The 25,336-nt window shown below is 36.9% G+C and overlaps 1 protein-coding gene across 2 annotated transcripts; it reads left to right on the top strand.

Annotated features, from left to right (window-relative positions):
- Positions 1–9: 9 nt before the first annotated feature.
- GOPC (golgi associated PDZ and coiled-coil motif containing) lies at positions 10–25,158 on the top strand. 2 transcript variants are annotated; one of them, XM_074580880.1, is made up of 9 exons: positions 10–378; positions 13,574–13,738; positions 16,291–16,314; positions 19,018–19,193; positions 19,455–19,620; positions 20,813–20,908; positions 21,693–21,857; positions 22,537–22,717; positions 23,239–25,158. In XM_074580880.1, exons 1-9 carry the CDS (start codon positions 85–87, stop codon positions 23,355–23,357), a joined length of 1,386 nt encoding a protein of 461 aa, XP_074436981.1. In that variant the 5' UTR covers positions 10–84; the 3' UTR covers positions 23,358–25,158. The 2 variants fall into 2 exon arrangements, with proteins under 2 accessions (XP_074436981.1, XP_074436982.1); XM_074580881.1 differs by lacking the exon at positions 16,291–16,314.
- Positions 25,159–25,336: the final 178 nt, after the last annotated feature.

Here is a 25,336-nt window from a genome sequence, read left to right on the forward strand (position 1 = left end):
CGGGCCCTGCCCGGCCCGGAGAGGCCGGGGCGTGTGAGGGGAGGGGGCGGCGGCGGCTGTGGTGGTGGTAGCGGCAGCGGCAGCATGTCGGCGTCGGGCGGTGGTTCTTGCGGGCCGGGCGCGGCGGCATGCGGCGGGAGCGCGGCTGGCTCGGCTTCGGCAGCGGGCGGCGGGGTGTCCATGTTCCGCTGGCTGGAGGTGCTGGAGAAGGAGTTTGACAAGGCCTTCGTGGACGTGGACCTGCTGCTGGGGGAGATCGACCCCGACCAGGCCGACATCACCTACGAGGGGCGGCAGAAGATGACCAGCCTCAGCTCCTGCTTCGCCCAGCTCTGCCACAAGGCGCAGACCGTCTCCCAGATCAACCACAAGCTGGAGGTGAGGGGGGGAGTGGGGGGAGGAGGTGGCCCTCGGAGGGGGGGGGGTGTCTCTGCTCGGAGGTGGGACCGTGCCCTGCCCGCGGTGTCAGCCGGAGTGTGTCCCCCCACCCCGCACCGACCTCGGTCCCGGCGGCTGTGTGTCCGGCCCCGCGGGATTTGGGCCCGGCCGTGCCCGTCCTCTGGTTTTGGTTATGATAGCGTGGGCACGAAGCGGTCGGTGCGTGCCAAAAAGAAGAAGAAAAAAAAAAAAGTTCTCTTTGATGTTGAAAGCAGTAGTCTTGAGCAACAGATGCCGCTGACTGGTCTCTTTGCATGAAGTCCCGGGTGAATTTGGGAAGCCTTTTTAAAAAACGGGATGATGAAGGCATATGATCAAGATGCCTAAAGCTTATAGTCAGTAGTCAAAATGAGGACATCATTCCCACTTTCAAGTAAATGAAACAGAAAAACAGATTGGGGATGGGCTTTGACAGGTACCCTTGTCCCCTCATATTCAGAGGCAGATCAAATGTCTCGCTGCCCAACTGACTGTCAGAAAATTAATAGTGGAGATTGCATATTGTGTGAGGAGAATAATAATTGTCCTTGCTGTTGGAAGGTTTTCTTCGTGCCTAATCCAGAATTTCAGTCAGGGTGGGAAGAAAGAAGCATCAGCTGGAGCCAAGCTGGCCAGTGCTGATGCTGCTCAAGAGGCTGGGCTGCAGGTCCTGTGACTTGTGTGAGAACTGGAGCGCTCTGGAAGGAGCTTCTGGGGAACTTGATGGTCATTTTAGAACTGCAGTCCAGCCTGAGTCATCTTTGGTTTAGTAGGTGATGTTACTTGTCTTGTTCTTACCAGGTGTGGATGTTAACTGCCCTCTTGTTTTTCTGTTACATATTAGAAGACTGTTGATGAGGGAAGACATTCCCTCAGTTATCCTTTCCCTGGGCTAAAACCATCCAATTTCTTCAGTATCTCTTGTAGGCCATGCTTTTTAGTGTTGTATTCCTTGTTCTGCTAACTTGTAAATATATGGGAGTAAGGGGAAGGACTTCTTTGGAACCGTGAAGATACGTCCTTTGTAAGAGCTTTAGCAGACAAATAAACCATGGAATTCAGTTCTTTCAGTCCTGTGTGTTATACTTATTATAATAAAGGAATTTAAGAGTCTTCAAACGGTAACGTGCTTTTCTCAAGCTCTGCCTTGCAGTAGGAAGTAAAGTAAGTAAATTGGCTTTGATTTTAATCATGTTTCTTCCTGGTGTGAAGACATTGTTATGCAAAATTATCCACAGAGTTTAACAGAGGAGCAGGTTATTTCAAAGTAGAACAAAGACCTCATTAAACTAGGAGCTTTTTTCGTTGCAGTCTTTATTTCACCAGAATACTTACTGTAGTGATGTTTATGGTATTCTTTTTTATTGCTATGCTGTCATATACATTTTAGTATTGGATATGTATATATACATATCAACCTATACAGTAGGCTTAATTGTATAGGCGTGGTAAAGTAAGATTTATGAGTTTATAGTAGACAATCAGTATTTATTGCATATTACACAGGGATGGTGGGTGTTGTGTACAGACTTGTAAAACAGATGAGTTTTCAGGTTATTTTAAGAGAATGAGTCAATGCTTGGTAAATATTTCTTTGAGAAGTTTTCAAGCTTAAATATTTTGAAAGGAAATGATAAAACTCAGATCCTGAAAGGTATTTCGGTATCTAATTAAAATCATCAGGGGCACCTAAATAACTGAGGATCTGTGCCTCAGTCTGAAAGATGAAGAGCAAAGGAGTGCAGTTAGTAGTTGTAATAGCACAATTATTGTGTATGTCTAAGCGTATGAAGTAATTGTTTGATAAAAATGATGCTGATAAGCCAGAGTGAGTGCTTTAAAAGTGAATAAAAAGCCTTTTATTTTGTGAAATATTTTTATTACTGATACTAGTATTAGACCTCATACCTATAAAGGCGTTTTTATTTTTCAAATAGATCTTTAGAAGGTTATAGTATTGTCTTGAATTGATATTGGTTACTTGAATTATTATATTATTGATAATGTTATATTATTATTATTATATTATTGATACTTGAATTGGTATTTAGGATGTGATCAGTGTATTTACTTTTTTATTATTTTTTATAATGCAAGTTACTGTATTTTGTATAACTTTTAAAATTGCAGTCATTTCTTAAAAGCTCACAATTTTAATTATAGTGCTTGTACATTTTAATACAAAGCTTTCATCACATTCATAAAAGTCTCATTAGTCATAGTTTACTTAGGTACAAACACTTATTCAAGCCAATAAGTTAAATCCATCTTCAGAAACATGCCTTTATTTGGATTAAAATAATTCTTTGACTGAATGTGTCAGTGACTGTTAAAAGCTAGGACTTTAACTCCCACAGCTGTGTTTGCCTGCCGTTGTCTTACTGAAAGAGTGGTATTATTTCCTAAAGGAAAATCAAATTAATAATACAGAATGTTGAATACAATTCTGTTGTTTGTGGGTTCCATTTCCTTGACCAGAATTGTTGGGTCGTCTTATAATATTACAGACAAGAATAAAGAAATGCAGTTCAGACTTTGAGTTATCAGTTTAATATGCGTTCTCTGACTGATACAGTTGCTTTTAAGAGGCACAGCTCAGTTGGTTTGGTGGATGGAAGCTCCTGCTCTAGGACTTCGGTGAAAAAAAAGTATTTTGGCACCATTGGTGTATATCTACTGCGAGAGAGATGAGTTTAAGTAAAATATTGTAAGAGGGATGTTTCTGCATAGCGGAAGAAGTATTCCAGGAAGACGGTAGTTTCCAAAGAGGGAGTTATATGTTGCCAATTGAGAGTTAAGTTATTTTTAGAAGGAACCTGAAGGTATGCAGATCGACAGTGGATGTATGCAGATAAATTTACTGGTGCTTTAGGGTGGTGAAAGGTTATAAACATACTACTGTGCTAATAACATTTGCAGTCCTAAATTAAACTTACAAAAACAAATCTTCCTCCCCTTTTGTTTAATATTTTTCCTGCTGGTCACAGTAGGACAGAGTTGAATTAAGTAGGTTATCAAAGAGGAAAAAAAGTGTTAGGTGATAGAAGCCACTGTCTTTTCTGAGATCAACTTCACTTCAGTATGAACAAATGAAGTGTACCTTGATGGAGAACAGTAAGGGCCTCAGGGTGTTAGAACAAAAGGATATGACAGCCATTTTAAAGGAGATTTTTTTGTGATGCTCACTGTCTCAGAAAGCATTATAAAGCAGCAGGTACAGGCTGGCAGTCAGTGTATAAGATTTCAGTAGATTTTTTAATTGAGAGGAGGCTTGTAGGATTTGTTTTTCCTGTTTGACTATCACTTGAGGTGAGAAGATTACATGATGCTGACTGTGACATTTTCTAAATGTCCATTTCAAAAAATAAAAGTTCTGTGTAGTGCAATTTTGTAGAAGTAAAAGAAGTAGGTTAATGTGCCAGTGAAAACTGAGCTTGACTTTAACTTTGTCACTTTGACTGCCGATCTGATTCTGTAATTTTAAATGAACAAGCTAGAAAGGAATGTCTGGTAGAGCACACCCTGTGTCTTGGCAGTTGTGTTGAGCCAATGTACATGCTAAAGTTAAGGAAAACATTGAAGGATATGTGTAAGAAGTTAATTGCCCATGTAGTTTGATGTCCTTGATGAATTTGGAATTAGCACGTTTAGAGGAACGTGTTCCTATAAGCTGAATTCTTCTGTAACTTGTTACTGTATCAGCTAAAGCATATGTAGTATTATGTAAGTAATCTGAAGATCCCTATAAAAAAAAAAATCTGAAACCCAAATATGTGCGTGGTGACTTCTCATATAGTGTGTGAGTCCATCTTATGGAGCACACTGCAGAACTGTAGTCTGGCTTTGTCGTTTAGCAGTACTTTTTAAACCAAGGTAGGACCATACACCTTCTTAGCAGGGTCTGTTTGGATTTTTTTCCCCTCCCTCCTTCGCTTTGTAGTGAGAAGTGCATCTGTTCAAGACCAGGATATTTCTTTACCCACTGACCTATGTGTCTATAAAACTGGGACCGTAGTTGCAGTAACTTCATAAGAAAAGTAAATTGTTTAATATTTTCAAATGTCATAAAAACTTCTGGTATTTACTGAGATGTTATTTTATTAATGTCACTTTTAACTTCTTCTCTTTTGGAATAGAAATCTGTTGGTACTAGATGGAATGTGTTCTTTTGGAAAATCGATTGAATGAGATTTGATCCAGCTAGTTGTATATCCTAAAATGGGAGCAGTTTTTAGATATTCGGGAAGTGGAAGTACAGGCTTGCATAAATTTTCCAGTTGGCTTATATACCAAGTTGTCATTAGTTTGATACGTATAATTTCTCTCACAATAATTACGCCCTTTTTAAAGAGGTGACCTATACTTAATTAATATTTTCCTGTATCAGAAGCTCTGGAATTCTATACAAGTTTAACTAGCTTACTTTAGTTTCTGTCAGCATATAGTACAGTATTTTCCTTTTCTCATCTCTCTGGGAGTTGTCAAAGAGTAAGTGATAGGGAACCGGTATTTTAGTTTATATTTCTTAGTTTTATTTACTGAATTGTGTTGCATAGCTAGTATGACTTTCAAAATAACGGCAATAATAAAACTACCAATATTACTTCTAAAAATGGATTTGTGTCTTCTTAATAAACAACTAGAAGCATGAGCAACCTGAAAAAAAAAAAAAGTCTTTGTGAGGCAGACAGAAATTTGGCACTGGCAGCAAAGTGTAAAAACAGCAATTTTAAAAAAATGTAATTTCATAGAATCATAGAATAGTTTGGGTTGGAAGGGACCTTTAAAGGTCATCTAGTCCAACCCCCCCTGCAATAAGCAGGGACATCTTCAACTAGATCAGGTTGCTCAGAGCCCCGTGCAACCTGACCTGGAATGTTTCCAGGGATGGGGCATCTACCGCCTCTCTGGGCAACCTGTTCCAGTGTTTCACCACTCTCATTGTAAAAAATTTCTTCCGTCTAGCCCAAATCTTCCCTCTTTTATTTTAAAGCCATTACCCCTTGTCCTGTCGCAACAGGCCCTGTTAAAAGTTTGTCCCCATTTTATAAGCCCCTTATTAATTTGTGTTTCTGCAAGTAGGGGCAAACAGAATGCTACAGACAAATACAAAGTAAAATAGCGGCAAGAAACAGTATGTAAAGCAAAGTGAAAACAATAATAGGTTCCTGCAGTAACAGGTATTTTAATGACAGAGATTAAAGAGATCAGTGACTGGCATATAAATGTTGGCTGATATCTCCATTTATGTAAATAGAAACCAAATTTTTAAGATGCTTTACACGTATTATTATTATTATTATGTTATCTTTTAATCACTGTGAGGAAAAGTGTGCAAATAATTTCATATCCAGAATGGTCTTCAGCAGAGAAGATAAAATATGAATGTTCTTTTGCATCCTTTCAATTTGCTGACCGGTCTCTTCAATGTTTTGTCAGGACTAGAATAGAACCTGAGAAATGGAGCAATTAATTTGCAGATGTCTCATGTACTGTGTATTCTGTATGGGACACATTAAAGGTGGACTAAATTAATTTATGATTCATTTGTGTTTTCAGTTTCAAACACTGCATTTTTACCAAGACTACCTATGTTAGCTACACTACTGTAGTATTTATTTAGTCCTAAATTTTGTATTTCACGTTCTTATTAGCCACATGATAAAGAACATTTTACTAAATTTAAAGCTTCAACTAAAACTTAAGTCACATATGTCCTTTTTGAGGTCACAATAATAGAATCATAGAAATTTGTAAGCACAGTCTTTCAAAATAATTTCTTGAAACAGGCTTTCATCATTGACAAGCAGTAAGCATTCTTTGGTTGTGTTGAAATAAGGGGGTTTTTATCAACAAAAATTATGGTTCCTAAGTGTATCATTTATTCAGAAACTCACATTTTTTACAGTGCTGTCACGTTGTTTAGTTTTGTAAGGAGCACAGTGAGGTTAACAGGGCTCTGATCTGTTTCATGGTTTCTCATTCAAACCAGTCCATTAAACTTAATACAGTTGTGTGAGAAATTGCAGCAAATGCTGCTTAATGGGCAGGAAGACTCAAATAGTCAGGACTCAGGAAGGGTAGACTGTTCTTGTTTTTCGGAGAGCTGTAGTTCAAGTGGTGAAGTGACACCGGTGAGATAATGCAGACAGCCCTTTCTTCCAGCAATTAGAGAAACACAGTACTTGAGAGTTTGGGATACTTCACATCTAGGGGATGATGCCGAAGTTGGGGTTCCCCATGAAAATTTATCGGTATGTGTGGTTCAGAACTCTGCAGGACAGGCTCTTCTGTTGTTGAACCAACACCACTTTTGTATCTGGTGCCTGTGGGTATGTTTCGGCCTCGGGCTGCAGGAGCTACAGCTGTCACATCCTGAAAAATGTTTTCTGTCCTGCAGTTGTGTAACATTACGGGAACACTTAGGAATAATGATTTCATTGTTTGTAAAGCATAATCAGGGTGGTTTTTTTAACCTACTTTTGCCTTTAAGCAATGTTTCTGTCTTTAAAAAAAATGCCTCCAAAATGTAGTGTTAAGCAAATATGCTACTGTCGCATCTTGATGTTTATATTGCTTTTTTGTGCATGTGCTGGGGTGGAAGCCACAGAGTAATCGCAGCAATGTTCTCTGTGTGTTTCATGTTTCAGCCTTTAAATTAGAAGGTTAATAGTCTCGATCAGGAGTGAATGTTTAAATACATAAACACACGTGTCGGTAAACTTTCTGGAGTCTAGCATAAATTACATGAGGACACAACGCTGAAGAAGTAAAACCACCTCATATGCTTTATTTGTCTATGAATTTTGGTTTGATCCATGGCAAGATTCATAGGGACCTCTCCTGTAAAATGAGTATTAAAAAATATGTGTACTGGAGGTGTTTTATTGGTAACAGAATCAATGGTGCTCGTGAAGTCTCACTTCCTGCTGATTTGTTGGGAATGCTTTTGTCCTAAAGTTAACATTGAGCAATTTCTCAAGTCACTAAGACCTTCCAGTTCAGGCACCCTCGGTTCTCTCCCGGGATGTGTGAGTTTCCCCAGCACGGCATCCTTTGCCTTTCCATCTACCTGCAGTTTTGGTTAGCTGGCTGGATGAGAGGCAGCAGCACACCTACTAGCTCAGAACTGCCTGTGTGGTGCTGAGCCTCCGCGCTGTTTGCTCTTATATCTGGGTGGATTAGACAAACTAGTGAAGATCTGGCTCTTCCTGCTTTTCCCTCCATGAGAGCACTAATCCGTCACTCTTTCCTACTGAGCAGCTGTTTTGCGCAAAACTTGCCTGTCATAGGAACTTTAATCATACACACCTTTACCCCTCTAATGGATTTGTTTGAATCTTGAAAATGGATTCAATTCAAATCGGCAAGCAGGGAGGGCAAAATAGGGAAAGATGTACACAAACAGATAAAATGATGGCAGTAGACAGCCTTGTTTAGGAAACTAAGATAGAAATGATGAAATGTTACCAGTTTTTGTGGGTTTTGTTTTTTTTTTTTATTGCTAGTATGCTTGTATTTGATGTTTCTTTAAGTCCTAACTGCTGGAGTATAGAGATGATAATGGTGGAAAAAAGTCATCTTTCATTTTAAAAAGGCAGTTTTCAGACCTGTATGAGTTTAGAAGGCTTGGTATGAGAATGAATTAGGTGTACCCTAAAGGCCTGAAATGAAAGGAAAATGAAAAAAATCTTTAGAGAATATTTGCTACTTAAAGGCATTTGATGAGTGCTTGGCTTATGACTTTTAGTCACTGGAGGCTGGTAATATTTTTGGGTATTCTTCCTTTGCTGAAAAACCTGTGTGTTTTCTAATACGTCCATTATGCTTAGCCTTTTTTTGAGACAGAAGTTGATATGCATCATTACAAGCCTCAAAAAGCACTCATTATACTTTGATGTTGAGGGAATTCAGGTCTTCCTCTCTTTTTTTATTTGCTGTGGTGAATAATGCCACTGCCTCATCCTAGGATTATTCAGGCCTAGGATCTAGCTTTCCAGTTCAACTCAGCTCTATTTCGAGTCCTCATGTCTGGGCAATGGATAAGACTTAGATATTTTTTTCACATCTATTAGCTCAAATAAGACTCTTGTCTGTACTGCAGAAATTATTGGGATGATAGCTCATACAGCAAAAAAGCTTTTCCCAAAGTTAAAAGCATGTTGTTATTTTATCTGATGGTGCCATCTCTCTGCCCACCAACCCCCTGCCGCTGGTTTCCCTTTCAGTAGTGAGAGGTGGATTGTTTCCTGCCAACACGGTATGTTACTCACCATCGTCCCACTTCCTGAAGTTTTCTCAGTCTGCGTGTGCTCCCTCTGATGCTTTAGATCTCTGAGGTCGCGATATTGCCGTCTTCTAATGCCTCATTCAAGTGGTGATGTTTAGGAGAAATGGTAACGTGTGGTTTTAGCATGCCATCTGTCTACTTCCTGTTGTGCATCTCTATACATAAATACATCTGTATTTGTACTTCTCTTTCATGTTACATTTATTCATCATTTCCTTCATGTATTTACTTTGTAAGTTGTCAGGGCAAGGTCCACATTTTTATTCTTCATTATGTACAAATGTAGCATAGGATCTTTCAATATGGCTCTAAGATCTTATAGAAATAACTTCTCTTTGTGTAGTTATTCTAACAATTACTTTTCTATGAAAAATGTCCTGGTGGATGAATAAGTAGCTTTTTGAGAGTTCAGACCAGCATACAAAAAAAAAAATGGTGAGATATGATACTAAATAATTGGAAGAGACCTCAGTGATGTTCATTTTGTGTTTACAGCTCAAAGCCTTGTCCCTCCTAACAAACACTGGTTAAGATTTGAAGAACTCCATAACTGTCAGTGCAATCAATCCCAGCATGTAAGCTGAATTGATTATATTGACAGCTTAAAATACATATTTAGCATAAGTTCATTTATATCAAACACAATTTTTTGATAACTCATAACTGCTTGAACGGGAAATAAGAGCTGTTGATTAAAAATAGAAGGACATTATGTCTGGACTGTTTTGTCTAGGGTTTTTTTATTTATTTATTTTTAATTTTTGCAATAATATTTTCAAATGCCCTGCAGAATAAGCATTTTTCTGCTGCTTAATGCCGTGATTTATTTTATATTTTATGGAAAGAAGGAATACTTTATAAATTCTTGTGTTATTTCCATTGAAAATTTGTTTTAATTTTCATAGGTGTAAGATCTCTGTGAAATACAAAATACCTAGTAAACAGCAAAATATTGCCAAAAATTGAGTAAATATTTAGTTAGCCTTTCAAAACTATTCTTCTTGTATCATCTCTGTGTTAGATTATTTGGAAGATAAATATTGAGCTTTACTATTTGATTAATTTGACCAAGGTCTGCAATTTACTCAAACTGTAGACTTTTATTTAGAATTACGAGTAGATTGTTTACAGACTGATGGAGGAATAATCTGAAACAGTAGCTTTTTCTGAAAAAGCATGTGTTTACTGGCACTTTGTGGAAGAAAAGAAAAATACAGGCTTGTGGGATTACCTTTCCTCCCCCACCCCAGACAGATCAGATCAGTAATAAAGGTTGGTTTGTTTTTTTTTTATTCAGAACAGCAAGGAGAAAAAAGGTAAGAAAACAAGGAGTACGTCTTGTATAGTTGACAGAGTAGGGACTGTAATTGGGACAGTACATACAAAGAAATTAACAGTAATGTGTCTAATTATTGATAAATTGGAGAACATGCTTGAATGAGGTACTTTAGAAAAATAAGTGATTCTGTCAGTAATGCTCTTCTTTTTTTCTTAGTCTTTTCCATAGTGTCTCATATACATAACTTCTCAGACTTCTCAGTTGGTGGTCAGTATTGAACTGAAACATTTCTCAGAACACTTCAGGAAAATTTAGTGATCGTTGTCCCCAGACAAGAGGTGGGAGAAGTGGAGCATTGAAACAAATGGTCTGACTTCCTTTAGTAAAGAAGAAACTTGATTATTTTCTGGTTGATTTACATAAGCTTTGGCTTCCTTTTTAAGGCCCAGACCAGGCACTTACCATTGCCATTGGCACCGAATTCCAGTTACAGATCTCAGTCTGAGAAAACTATCAAAGACTTCGGTGAGTCAGAGAGAAATGAGCATATCTCAAAAGGCATTGACCTTGCCAACAGGTGTCAGAATTAAAGGAAAAAAGAGCTGTGCAAATTCTGTCTCTCCTGTCCTGTCTGCTTGATTCTCCAGTTCTCTCTCCATCTCTGCTGTAGGGCTGGGTGTAGGTTTTCGTGATTATATGGTAGTTCCATCAGTCCAGTCCTGCTACACACTGTGTGTTGTTGCCTGGGGCAGAGACTCACAAGTGAGTTATCAGAGAGAAACTAAGGTGTTACCTTGCAGTGTGATACTTGCTAATCTGCAATAATTGCTAATCTGCACAGTGGTATACTGCCCTAAATACAGAAGAGTTCCTCTTTTGGGTGAATCGGCAAGTTACTGTTAAAGAATGTTATGAAAGTAAACATACTACCTTCTCTTCAACCTCTGCCCCTTATTGTTCCCCAGTGAAAGTTTCTGTTCTCTATTTGTTGTTTGGTGTCTTTTCTTAATCTCTCCTAACCATGAAGCTCAGGGGTCTCCCACAGTTTGGTGTTCGGTACTTCTGCCCCAACTGGCTTCTCCACAAATTCTAGAATGGTCACAGGTGACCTTCAAAATAGATGACATCTCTCGTTTGACAGTCGTCTTGGAAAGTACATCCAAAAAGCCAGCAATTAAAGGATGGGTACACTTGCTTGTGCAACACTAGTTCTTCCTCATTGTGCTCATGCAAATTGAAACATTAGAATTATATGTTTTTTCCTGTAGAACTCCAGCCTCATGCAGTGAATGGTGCTCTTGGAAGGCATGGCCGTACCCATAGTTCTTGTTTGTGCTCATCACTTCCTCTGCTGTCTCTGTCCCCTCTCTGGATTTTACTGAGTACCTTCCAAACTCGAATGCAGAGCTGTTGAATTTCCAGTGGTCTCTCCATATGATTCCTTTATAACAAAGTGAAGGAATGTGGATAAAAAACAGTGCTAGTAAGAGTTATATAAAGGAGAATTAAGTGAGCTGGCCAAGTTGAGAAAGCTGTGAAATAGTGTAAAGATTTGTCAGCTTTCATAGAAGTAGATCACAAGATTTGAAAACAGCTTATTGTTTGTTTTTCAGTGTGACTCTTGTATCTGCATCTGTTCCTGGGGATGGATTTATGACTTTTCATAATGTGTAAATAGGTTACTTCCATGGTGTGTACTCATACCATTTCTCATTTTGCTCTCTTCATTAAAACAGCAGGATATGAATGTAAATCCTAGGTCTTATGCAGAGTACTATTTCTTTTTATTATGAGTTTGACAGTCTCTTTGTGATCCCTTTGGAGCATCATGCATGTCGCAAACCTGGTAGCCATCATTCTTGCTGCTTTGTAATTTGCACAGGGAAAAAAACTTTTTTTTTGACGGAATTTATATGCCATTCTCTACTAGGTGAGGCTGGACAATATTAAACTGGTGTAATTTATCTGTTCTGCCACTTTCTGCTTCTCCAGGTATTTCCAGTCAGAATGGATGAATGTTTGTGTGTGTGTGTGTGTCTATATAAAAAAAGTAATAAGTGTTAGTATGTTAGTTGTTAGTATCTGTTTGAAAGGAGGAAGACATTAGTGGTCTTTTTTAAAAGTAGAAATAATATCATTATACATTATATAATAATAACAAATTATAGTAAAGTAGAAGTAATATTGTTATACATTATGTGAAATTGTGACTGGGTCAAATTGTGTCTTTATTATTAAGGTCTTAGTTATCTGCTCTGTACTATATTATCACCTCTTATGCTGGTGATATTTATTTTGTTTTGCTGCTTTAGTTCAGGTGTTCAAAAGGTCTGCTTTTGTTTGAGGGTAGATAACCCATAGCAGAGAGACTTTAGCAGTGGCTGGTCATTGAGGAGAACAATGCAATTTTGTAAGTCACCCATTTCTCTAAAATTGTATGGCTTTATGGTATTTTAAATATCATCTTAATGTAGAAGACAGTTTCTGCTTTAGAGTTCTACTAGGGTTTACAAATTACTCAGGTTTTTTGTCATTCTAGCAGTTGGAAGGTGGAAAGCAGTGTTTATGTAGTTGAATGGGGTGATTGTTGGCTTGCAATTTGATACTCAGTGCAAATTTGAACATTAATATAATGTTATTAAATTATCTAAAATACTATAATACAAGGGTTTTGTTGGTTTGTTTTGGGTTTTTTTAAGAATCAATGGCTTTTCTGTTTTGTTTTTTAGTTCCAAATTTTTGGGAGCAAAATTGTAATCTGGGAATTTACCAAAAAATATTAAGCGTGATCAAAATTCCCCTCCCCTGAGATCATCTCCTGTGGGTTTTTTGACAAATAGTAGCTTTAAAGCTTATATAAACGTTTATCTTATAAAATGCTACTTGAACTTAAGGATAACAAGTAACCTGGTAAACATGTTAGAACTTGTTCTTGTATTCCAGATATACATACTACATATGACCTGTATTTAAAATGTTTCAAAACCACTTTTTTAAGAGTTAATAACTATTCCTGGTTTCCTACATATGCATTTTATGGGCATTTTAATTCATGGCTTCTGGTTTGCCCACTTAATTTACTATTTCAGTTAAGCTGTTGATAACAGACCAATTGTACGGTGGGTTATTTGCTTTCAGTGTTGCATTTATAATCATCATTTTACTTTGATCAATAATTTTTTTTCAATAAGATTTAGTATTTTTTAAGCTTTAAATTGTGTTTACATTGCTATGATTGTAATTCCTACGTAGATTTAATGCCATTGCCCTGTTCTGGAGTAGACATCATCAGCACACAGCATTGCCTGCATGAGGAAAATCACAGCTACTGTTACTTTCAGCAGTGTGGTTGTTTGACACTGGGTCTGTGGAGGAATGAATTTGGTGGCAGCTGGGGAGTAGAAAAGCCTGCAAATGATCCAGTGCTTAGGTTGTGCTACGGAGGAACTTGTGACAGCGTGTACTCTTACCTGTATTACACCATGTATAGTATATATGTACAAGCAAATGATGTGTCTGTGTATCACAGTTCTGATGACCCCATTTAATCATTGCTCTAATTACTACGATGGATTATATCTTCACAGGCCCAGTTAGTTGATCTGAAGTCTGAACTGACAGAAACGCAGGCAGAGAAAGCGGTATTGGAAAAGGAAGTGCATGATCAGCTTTTGCAACTCCATGCTGTTCAACTTCAGCTCCATGCCAAAACTGGTCAGAGTGTTGATTCTGGGACTATTAAGGCAAAACTGGTGAGTATCATGGCTTGAATGGAGGATTACATTATCCTTTTCCCTCTCCTGGATGAAGGTCTTTCTTGGCAGGTGTGAATAAGCTTGTTACAAATTTTCACATCAGAAATGTTAGAGAGAGTTAACTTTTTTAAATAACATTTATAGGTGGTTGTTAGCAACCATTAAAAATAACTTAAATAATATCAGAATAATGAGTAAAAATTTAAGGAGTTGTTTTTACATAAACTGTTTTTAAGTGGTTTCTTAATGTAGAATAAGAAAATATTTTGGTGGCTTTTAAAGCTTTTCTGGAGGCAGAAGTTGCAAAAGCTAATAGCTTCCAATATACAAATACAAACAAATTTTCATGTATCTTAAAAAAACTGAAAGTGCGGTAAGTCTATCATTTTTATTGTAGTTACACTCTGATAAGAGAAAGAATGGGATTGTTCGGACGTACAGAGAGATGGTAGATGGCATCACATTCGTCTCTGTTGTCATTCTTTCTGTTTAAGAATGCTGCAGATGCGTCTGTGTTGCTATTCATTGCTACGTGCAGCAGACTGTTGTAAAAGAACTGAGTAAACCACTGATAATTTTGTACGATATGTTTTTTAGAAACTTAGACCTATACAAAGCCCACCAAAAGTTAACAATAATTAATCTGTGCAATTAGTTGGTATTGACTGATACCCAGAGTGTAGTCTGCCTTGTTACTAGCCACAGCACAGATTCAGACTCTTAAGACTGAGACTTTGTCAATTAGAAAAATAAAGTAATGTTGTATAGATTGTGGTTTCTAAGTGTTGGCATAAATCAAAGTCTAGCTCTCTGGCTGTTTGTAAAATTGATTCACAGGTTGATTGCAAATACCTAGTCCCAACATATACGGAACACCAGATTAGTCTCCTCTGCTCTTTTGTCCTGTTAATTAATGTATAATAAAACACAGCAATAGGCTGTAGGGCTTAAAGGCTATCTAGGCTATAATAACAGAAGCAACCCAAATTCTTCCTTTTTCAGATCCAAAAGCTGTAATTGAATTAGAGCTGTGTTCCTAGGCCTACGTACTTGCATATTCGGTATCAGTGTAACATTTTCTGGATCGCACATAATTTTTGTGTGCATGTAATTTATTCTGTATTAAATTATAGTTTAAGCATGATGAAGCTTCTTTGGAGCTGTTAATAATTTTTATCACCCTGTAAATATTTAACTAATTTAACATTAGTTAAATATCACCAGCATTCTGTAAGTGTTAGGCTGCAGGTTTACATGTAGGGAATTTTTTTTAAGCCAACACAACATCACTATGAGTGGTTTTGGTCCCTAAATTTTATTAGGGAGGCTTAACATCTGGATGACATAGAGAATAATACTTCTAACCTTTTTGTTTCTCCTTAACTTGTTATAAACAATTTCTAAAGAAAGATTAACTCTCCATGCTATTGACAGCAGTCTTTTTCCCACAGATGACAGTAAATACATTTTGCTTGCATTGTTTCAGGTCTTCATCTGTGTTGAAATTGAATTTATTAACAGCCTATACTGATATTCTCTCCTTAATTCCAGTTTGTTCCTCCTTTTTTATAAACATCAGGGCTAATCTTTTGAGTTGGCTTTACTTTGCCTTTAGGGATTTCATAGCTCTAATGGAGAGAAACTCACTTTTAAACTGTTGTAGATACAGAAAGCTATAAAGGCCTGGGCAGCTTGAACAACCAAAACTGAAGTTGCTTACATGACAATAAAATGGGAAGTCTGAGTTTTAGGTAGATAAAAACTGTCGTGCTGACCTTCTGGCAGTCAGAAAGCCTCTGAGGGCAAAGACGGACTGTGTCAACAGAATATGCGCTGGGCAAATAAAGTTCTGTACTAGTTCACTTCCTGCTTTCTTTATTAACGACGACCACTCTTCTTTTGAATGTAGACTCAGCATAATTGTATACTCTGCAACAAACTGTAAAATTGTACCTAGTGGTGAACTAAGACGTTTCTAAATGTTTCAGATTGTGAAGCGATTCATAACATCATGGAGTTTAGGCTGAATCTGGTTTTAGGAGTGGTGTATCTGCTTAGTACAGGCACGATAACTCTTTCTGTGTAAGAGTATGAAGTTGCCTAGGGGAATTTTTTGTCTTGAGTTTTGCAATTAATATGTCTTTTTTGCTACTTCTCCTGATACTTGATGTCTGTCTTGTAATATGTATTTTGTTATTCTTTCTGAAAGGAAAAAAAATCTATTATCTGTATAACAGATGTTATATTACAGAATATATTTTCTATGATACTTTCAAAAGTGCTTTCATGCATTTCACATTCTCTTGGTAGGATTTCAATACTACAATAAGGTTAAAATTTTTAAGAAGATTTTTAATAACTTTGACTGCAAAACACCAAAATTGCTGCTAAGTACAATTGTAACAGTGTGCTTGTTCTTTATGCTGTCCAATGAAATACACAATCTGCTGGTAAATTTCTTTTGGAGTAAGTCATTTATGTTGTTGCATTTTCTTGAAGTTCCTATTGTCTGTTTCTCTAATTATGGAACTCTTTTCTTCTGTCTTAAGTCTGTCCTTTCTGTGGATGAGATGGTAAGTATGCCGATTGCCTCTTTTTGTGTTTAAGCAGTGCTTTTGTTTTGTGCAACAACTTCTATATGTTGGCCTCCAAAACTGGCAAACCAGATCTGGCTTTTTCCTTCTTCCTGTCTGTTGGCAAGATGCTGTGTAAAGAATTTTCTTTGCATTTTAGTTTTTCTTTTCTAGTTTTGGTGCCCTCGTTCCTAAGCCTGTGTGTGTTTCATTTATTATTGTTACAGCTAACTTGGGGCAATATCTGACAACTTGACATTCTGAAAGATTGTTCTGGCAGTATCTGAAACGTTTTTAAGGTGTTATACAATTTCTAAAGCATAAACACTGTACACATCTACCAGTGTAATGTGAAGTATTTTATATATTGTATTTTTTTAAAAAATCTCATGAATTTTTCCTTGTTTTCACTTTTCTCAGTTCTCTTTATGGACATGACTAATACGATTTACTGGCTTGTGTGACAGCCCAAAACATAAACTCAATAACACATAGATAAGAAGAAAAAGCGATGCAAAGTTAACTTTTATCTTTCGGTCTTTCACGGCAATAGACTTGAAAGGTTTTTAAACAGCTTTTCCACTTTTATTGTGTTATATACCTCATTATCATTGCTCAGTATTTGCTCTTTGAAAAGCCACAGGATAGCTGGTAACTGTAAGCTTTGATCTTCAACATTGCAGTTGCATTTTTGGTTTGGTGTTTTTTTATATTACCAACAGAAAACATAGTTTTTTCTGTTTTGCAGAACCTATGCCACGCTATAATCACTAGAAGGTGTGAAATGATGCTGTAACTTCCTCAATTTTTTTAAAGATTTTTGGAGACTTATGACATCTCATGACAGTTGGTCAAAAAAAGACATGTCCTTTGGGTACATCTTCAGATATTCTGTATTGCAACCTTTGTTTTTTCTTAGTGGTGATCAATTGGAGACAGTCTGCAGTAGCATTAAGAATATGATCCTATGGCTTCAGGGTGTCATTTTCCACCTCAGTCACAGACTAATAGTTGTAGTAATGGAGAAAATAGGAAAAAAACAATTTTATGGAATTACGTTGTTCCTCGTAGTTTAGGTACGACATTTAAAATGCATGACTAAAAGTGATTCCACTTAGAAATGTAACATTTGACTTTCGTTTAAATTTAATTTAAATGATTAATCTAATTCAGAGAAAATAAATGGAAACTTGATGAGAGTTTTTAAGCTGACTACTTTGTATAAATACAGTAAAGTGGGCTACATGGAATTTGCCAGGGTAAGCAATCTTGGATCACTTCAGCAATTCACTTTTCTGGAGGAGGTTGGAATTCTTCTCCCAAGGTGTATTTTGGATACAGCAAGGAACTTGTACAGCTCTAGAGCACTCTTCTGAATAGAAATACACTTCTGAATAGTTACATTCTAACAAATTATTGGCAAAGATATTATGAATTTTTAGTTGATTACTTTTTATTCAGTAAATAAAGCATAAAAATATCCAATAAGGAAGAAAACGGAGGTTTGGATGTGAATGATGCACCTTCATGTGTCTGTCAAATTCTAGTCTTTGTCTATTTATATTTGTCAAATAGAAGATTTTCTAAAAGTGAGTACATAGATAAACAGGGGGCCTATGCTATTTAGAGTAATATTGGCAATACATACATAGCTAATGTAAGTGTTACAGGAACATTGTACCTGTATACGGACTCTCCAGCTACTGTAAAAGGAGTGTTATGTCTGAGCTGTGACCGTTCCTGCAGATGCAGCGTGTGGCAGAGGCAGCGCAGCCTGTCAGCACTCTCCAATTCTCGTAATGGCCCTTTGGCTACTGGCAGTAGATGGGAATGAAAATAGCCCAAGACCATCATAATAATAGAGAGAATTGGTATAGTTTTAGAAACTCCTATTGTTCAGATGTAGATCAGTCAAAATTTTCCCCTAAAAAAAGAGAAGGTACATTCCTTACAGTGTTTTTTGTGTGTTGGGTTTTTTGTTTATGTTTTTTTTTGTTGTTGTTTCTTTTTGTTTTGAGTTTTGGTTGTTTTGTTCTTCTTTTAACAAAGCTGTTTTGCACTAACTTCTCTTTTAAGTTTTGTCAGGGTAGGCAACTTCATGTGTAGAATCTCTGGCTTTAGTTTTGTGGTTGGTCTTCAGATTCTGATTTGGATATATCCTTGGCTGGACATTTCTTTGTTGTTTGCATGATAATAATTGTCATTTTAAGGATATACAGACTTAAAGAAATTTCCTTCATGTTAAAATAGTTAAAGAATATTATAAAATTGAAATATTTAGTGATTTTCATTTTTAAAATAATCTTCTCTCTCATTGTATGAATCTTCCATTTGAACACAGGAAAAAGTAAGGACGATATTCAGGCTACTTAAATTTTGCCACCTATGTGTGACAGGGAGAAGTGCTGTCGTTAGTTACAGTCCTTGGGCTTTGAACCAGTAGATGCATATTGTGCTGAGGAGTTGTAAATTGGATAAAAATCATGTCAGGAGCACAGAGTTGACTGCAAGGCCCCCTCTCCCCAGAGGGGAGCGTGCAAACCGCTAGCTGCAGTGCCATAATCCCTGCTTACATTTTTTTTCCTGCATGCATGTCCTGTACACAAAAGAGTTAATTCATACTGTGTGTGCAGAAGCAGAGAGTGCTCTTTCATTATTAACTTTGATAAAAGCTTTCAACTTTTTTTTTTTTTTTTTTTAAAGGAGAGAGAACTTGAAGCTAACAAGAAAGAAAAAGTGAAAGAAGCTCAGCTGGAAGCTGAGGTGAAGTTGCTGAGGAAGGAAAATGAAGCTCTTCGTCGACACATAGCTGTGCTTCAGGCTGAGGTTTATGGAGCAAGATTGGCAGCCAAGTATTTAGATAAGGAACTAGCTGGAAGGTGTGTAAAGTCAATCTGTGTCCCTTAGCATGAGATGCTTTTGTTGTTGCTTTCTTCCTTTGCATCCCCAGAGGCAGGTCTAAAGTTAAGACTAATTAGAAGTCTCACGTTAGCAGAACAAAAGGAAGAAACAAAAAGTCCCCACAGTTACTGCACTTGCACTAGTTGTGCTGTGGCCACATGAAGTGTATGAGATATACAATGCATTGATTTTTCAGTTGTAACATAGTGTATTGTTTTACTCTCTTTGTCATTATGTAGGGTCCAGCAGATTCAGTTACTGGGACGAGATATGAAGGGACCGGCTCATGACAAGCTCTGGAATCAGCTTGAAGCAGAAATACACCTTCACCGTCACAAAACCGTTATTAGAGCTTGTCGAGGTCGGAATGATCTAAAACGACCAATGCAAGCACCACCAGGACACGTAAGTTGAAAAGATGAGCCATTCGTCCATGATTTCCAGCGTTTGTGGAAAATAGATATGAGCTATTTCTTAATTTTTGTGATTGTTTTTACTTCAATATTTTGTTCTTTCAAAAGTCACTTCTAAGCACATAGTTCTTTGTATGCTGGAGGACAGTTCCACGCTGAATAGCATGTCCCCATAAGTGACCATGAAAGATGATACAATTCCTTTGACTTACTTAGCAACACTCAGTCCTTTTGAAAACTGAGCCTCTGCTATGTGTGTGTACAAATATGAATTTAACAGCTTAATTTTGTGACCTAGGTTTCAAAATGTGGAGCTAACTTATTTACAAAAAACAACAAGAATAACATTTTTAGAATCCGTTTGAACTGAAATTAATTCTTAAATTTTTTTTAAAGACCAGATAAATTGACATTCTGTAAACATAGTTGATTTTTTTTTTTTCCTCCAAAAGGTACTTTTTAAAATAAAACCTTTAAAAGGCATTTCACTGTGGGTAGCCTTGGTAGAACTCACCCAACTTGGCACATGACCTGTTAATCACTCCAGTGCGTAAAACTAAACATTTTCAGGAGAGTGTTTTACTTTGCTCTGTTCTAAATACCTTAGTTGGTCAGATGGATCTTAGTGCTTATGTTGCTAATTGCATATAAAATATTGGTGGACAAATACCTGTATTTGTGATTTTAAGGATCTGTATAATAGCAACAGTGGCTTAACAAAAGCAAAATAAATACCTTGATTTATTTAGTCTCTCTTTTAGTTTTGTGTTGAATGGGTTTAGGTGTGGTTTGTTTTTACCATAATAAAAATAAGCTTGAGCAAGCAACCTCTTCCTTGGAACCGTATTGCATCTTCTAGTTTTAAATTGCAGTTTATGTCATATAACTCTTCAGCAGAGATCAGCATGCCTTCACGTAGTCCCTTATATTTTTAATATGTGACCGATTTCCTTCTTTTGAAGTTAATTTCTGTGTTGTGCATCACTCAGCACTGAAATAATTATTTTCATCAGGAGCTCATAGTGAGGAATCTTTTCTGATTTCACTGTAAGCCTGGAGCTAATCTAAAATTGTGTTGCTGGTATGCTGCCTATATACAATTAAAAAAGCCCAAAATGCAGAAATGCATCACTTTTTGGGTCACACATTTATATGTATGCTATGTTTGTTTTTTATCAAACTAGGATCCTGATGCCTTAAAGAAGAGCCAAGGTGTTGGTCCAATCAGAAAAGTTTTGCTGGTTAAAGAAGACCATGAAGGACTAGGAATTTCAATCACAGTAAATACTTGCATTTATTTTCCATGACACAAGAAGCAATTTGAATTTGTTTTTGTACTTCTGTAAAATATGTGGCTCAGTGAATGTTTTGTTAGAACATACAAAAAAAAGCATGTGCAAATTCATAGCTGTGGTTGTAGAACTTGAAGACTCATTTTGATAGACTAGGAAATAGATAACTGCTACTTTATGTAAAACTTATGATTTTAACTTACGTTGACGCTTTATATAGATGCTTTAGCAGATTAGCCAGTGGTGAATTGCAGGTGTGGTAAGTCTGTAGAAGAGCAGAAACAATCTGAGAACTAACTTCCAAAGCTTAGCTGTTGCGATTGTAATTTTTTAAAAGTATTGGTGTTGACATTTCACACTTAACTGTATTAACTTAGCTGTATTAACATTTTACAACAAATTTTGACTATTATACTTCTATTCTAAATGTTAATATTGTTTCTTGCAAGTCAATATGGTGCCCAATACGCTTTCTTAGTGAGGTTTTGACGTTGCCTCAGCAGCTGGTATATGATTTTAGACTTTTGTTATTATTCAGAATCGTCTCCTTTGACTCTTTGAGATATATTTGAAATTTGTCCATTCTTTTCTTGGGAGAAGAGTTAAGGGAAGCATCTCATACGTTCTTCTTAAGCGTTATTTTTGCCTGAAGCATAATTTCTAATTTTGTATGATAGAAGTTGAAATAAGCACTTTAAGAACAAGTACTGGAATCTTCATTTTATGCTAATGGACACCTCAGTTAACTAAAATCTACTTTCTTTTTTTATAGGGTGGGAAGGAGCACGGTGTTCCAATACTGATCTCTGAAATCCATCCTGGACAACCTGCTGATCGATGTGGAGGACTGCATGTTGGTGATGCTATTCTGGCAGTAAATGGAGTTAATTTAAGAGATGCAAAACATAAAGAAGCTGTAACTATTCTTTCACAACAGGTCAGTTGGGACCTGTAATCCGTAGTCACATTTAGGTTCTCACTGTGTTCTGCCTGTTGAATTACCTTGAATTGTAATGTTTTCTGTTAAGCACAGTGTTATGCTAAGCTACAGTGATTCCTGAAGCTGTATTATCTTATGCTAAATCCTCTTATGTCTTGCAACTTAAGCAGAAAAAAGCTGGACCAGTACTGGTTCAGTTAAACCCATGTATTGGCTAATGATTCTTCAGTAAGGCTGAAGGAAATTACCTTTTTACATTGCCCCACAGCAATAATTTAGTGACGTATATTTTATTCTTCTATGACTGATCAGGTCCAGCCAAGCAATGTTTGTCATATGCTTTGTGGTCTAGAATCTTCTTCCTGCCTTGCTTCCCATTTTCAGACAGTTAAGGTGAATTTGATTTGTCAGAAAACTTACTCACTGGAAGTCATTGTTTGAAATGTATTGGCACATAATTAAGAAATTCGGATAACTTTGATAAATCATAGCTATAGAGCTGTGCTGCTTTATTCAGTAAAAACTTAATTCAGATAAATATCGGAAGTATTCAACACAACTGTAAATGTGTTTACAACAGTAAAATGTATTTGTGTTAGTAACCCAGCTCATCTGGGTAATCCTATTACATAGCTGTGCAGTAATAAGTAAATTTGTAATTTTCATTGCATTTTAGAGAGGTGAGATTGAATTTGAAGTAGTGTATGTTGCTCCGGAAGTTGATTCTGATGATGAAAATGTAGAATATGAAGATGAGAGTGGACACCGTTATCGTTTATATCTCGATGAACTGGAAGAAGGTGCAAATTCAAGTTCTAATAGGAAAGATGCAAATGTGGATGTCAAACCCTCACAAGGTAAACCTAAAATGTGTTACATGCAGTTTAATTCTGAAGTCAACATGCAAACCAATTTCTGGAAAACATTGGTTTTATATTCATCATAAAATCAATCTACTTTTAATTCAATTAACCTACTAGTAGGCTGTCAGCTCTTTTGGTTGGTCCCTCACTTATTGGCCTGGTTTACTTAGATACAACTGAATTTAACTGAATTAATTTGTGGGAGTTTTTTGTGATCACCTTTTCCCAAAGGCTGAAATTCAAATTTATTCTTATCTTTTCCTGACTGTAGTCTAGGAGTAGTTAATTCCCCTTAACACTTTATGTTGTTGGCTTCTTCAAATACATTTTTTGGATCAGAGAGATATAGAAACAGTTCCTGTTTTCCTGTCATACTATGTCCTGCTAAAAGCCTATTAGTAGCTCTTATTTTAGTAGTCATTTCAGCAAACTTTAGTTTCTGAAATAAGGCTCATTGATCTGTCCTTCCCAAGATTGCTTCTCTTCCTTAAATGAAATTTCTTTTTAACTTGCAGTGTTTGATAAGAAACCAAGTATTGATGGACATGAAAATGGAGACCTGGGCAATTCAGTTGAAGCTCCGTTAGAAGACACTGCACCCAAATTAGCCCGTTCTGCTGAGTCTTTATCCTAAAAACACACAAAACTCAACTGGACAGATCCCATCGTTGGGAACAATTGATAATCAATATTGACTGCTCCAAGTTGCATATACTAGTGTAGACTGTAAAAGGATGATGAAATGTCAAAGGGGACTGTCTTACTGTTGCCTGGAAAAAAGGCGGTTACCTCAGGGCTTCATTGTGAGCAATTCTAAATGTGGAAAACTGTCTTTTGCGTGACACGCAGTAGTTACCTAACACGTGGCATGTGAAATGAATTTTCTTTTAATAATAAGCACCAAAGCATGGGATTTCTAAAAAGGATAACCTCAGTACCTTCAACTTTTAATCTCACTGATGTCCCCAAGGAAGTAGAATAAGATGTGGCCAGCTTCATTTTGCCCCTTTGATGTTTTAAAGGGACAACTGATGTTCAGTTTGGTGTGAAACAAGCTTTACCTCTGGAAAGATAGGGGGGTGGGGAACGGTACCATTGCATCCATGAGTTTTGTACTTTGAATTTTCGAACTGTAACTTCTAAAAGAAAGCGCTTTTTTGTTGTTGTTTGGGTTTTTTTTCCTCAGAATAGCAAAAATCAGAGCTTCTATTTGAGCAAAGACCATCAAAACGCAAACGGGACAGTGGAGTACTTGCTAATCGTGATCCTTCAGCCCATGATCGTTTTATGAGTGAGATTTTTGGCATTGTTTTCATGAATGCACTGCCAGTTGTTCCATTTGAAACTTGCTCCAGAAGTATTTAAACAGAGTATTATGGGATTTTAAAAGCAAAATTAGTTTTAAAAATACTCGCAATTATGTGGGCCCTTTGGTATTTTTTTTTCTGAGCATCATCCATTTAGCATTCATTCTTGAATGGTTATGATTACTGCTAATACGGAGTGGTTTGATTTGGTCATCGTTAGCTTGACCTTATGAAATACTGAGTGCTTTTGATGGGTACCAAACATATTCATTTCACATTTAAATAATCTTTAAAGAAGAGAAAGTTGAGTGCACAGTACTTTACAGGAGGTGCTCAGAGTCATACGGTGTCTGGCCCTATCCGTGTTATGGTATGGCAGTCGTATTAACCTATAATTGTCTTACTGTTGAAACAAAATGTTACTCCTTTTGTAAGAGCGGTGTATCTTAAAATAGCTTTTAATTGGTGTACGTCTAAAGGCCCAAGGCATGGCTGCAAATGGGAATGTTGAGGGTGGTTTCTTGGCCAGTTTCTCACACTCCATTTGTAGGTCTTTTTGGTGAAGTGCAGCGCTCTCCTCGTGCAGGCTCTACATTGTAATCACATTTATTCTTTCAGCGTGCAATGCTGGCTTTCCTGTCACTGCTTTGCAGGCTGTTGAACTGTAATGTGAAAAGATAAGATTTTGTACATTGAGAGAGGAACTAATGTGAAAAGACACCTTTGCAAGTGTTACTGTGTAGGATGCACATACATAAGGAAAAAAACCTCAAAGGCCTTTAGAGTAACATCAACTAATCTTATGTTCTAAATTGTGATGTAGGACACAGTTACTTGTCTCTCCTAGGAGCACTATATATATATGTTTATAGAAAAAGCCTAAAAATGTATATACTTTATTCAAAGATTTTGCTATTTATAAATCCCTTAACTTCGCTATTTACACGATGGTTTTGTGTATGTGTGTGCGTGCGCGCATGAGTTCCACTTACTCAGTGGAATGCCATTATTTGGTTCATTTTTTATAATAGTCTTTGTCATACAGCATACTGTTGAAGGTTTTTAAAATAGTCAAGGCTGTACAGTTTTCACCAAACAGAAACTAGTATTTAAAAATAAAGCTGTGTGAAGAAGAAACAGGTCCCCAGGCATGTTTCTTTTTCTGAAGCTTCAGAAACTTGAGGACACGTTGGCTGTGAGTTAGCAGATGAATCCACTGCCATAAATTTGCATCCAGATTTGTGTTTTTCCCACAATTACTCAAGCAGAGTGCACTTGAAACTGCCTGTGGCCTGGACACTCAATA

This window comes from Larus michahellis, chromosome 3 (genome assembly GCF_964199755.1).
Source record: "Larus michahellis chromosome 3, bLarMic1.1, whole genome shotgun sequence".
In the NCBI taxonomy this organism is placed as follows: domain Eukaryota; kingdom Metazoa; phylum Chordata; class Aves; order Charadriiformes; family Laridae; genus Larus; species Larus michahellis.

Bases quoted from the DNA above. Each gene is read 5' to 3' on its own strand.
- GOPC (XM_074580880.1), top strand. From the start codon at position 85: ATGTCGGCGTCGGGCGGTGGTTCTTGCGGGCCGGGCGCGGCGGCATGC. The intron at 379-13,573 runs GTGAGGGGGGGA...ATATCTTCACAG, and splicing joins AGATCAACCACAAGCTGGAG to GCCCAGTTAGTTGATCTGAA. The intron at 19,194-19,454 runs GTGTGTAAAGTC...GTCATTATGTAG, and splicing joins GATAAGGAACTAGCTGGAAG to GGTCCAGCAGATTCAGTTAC.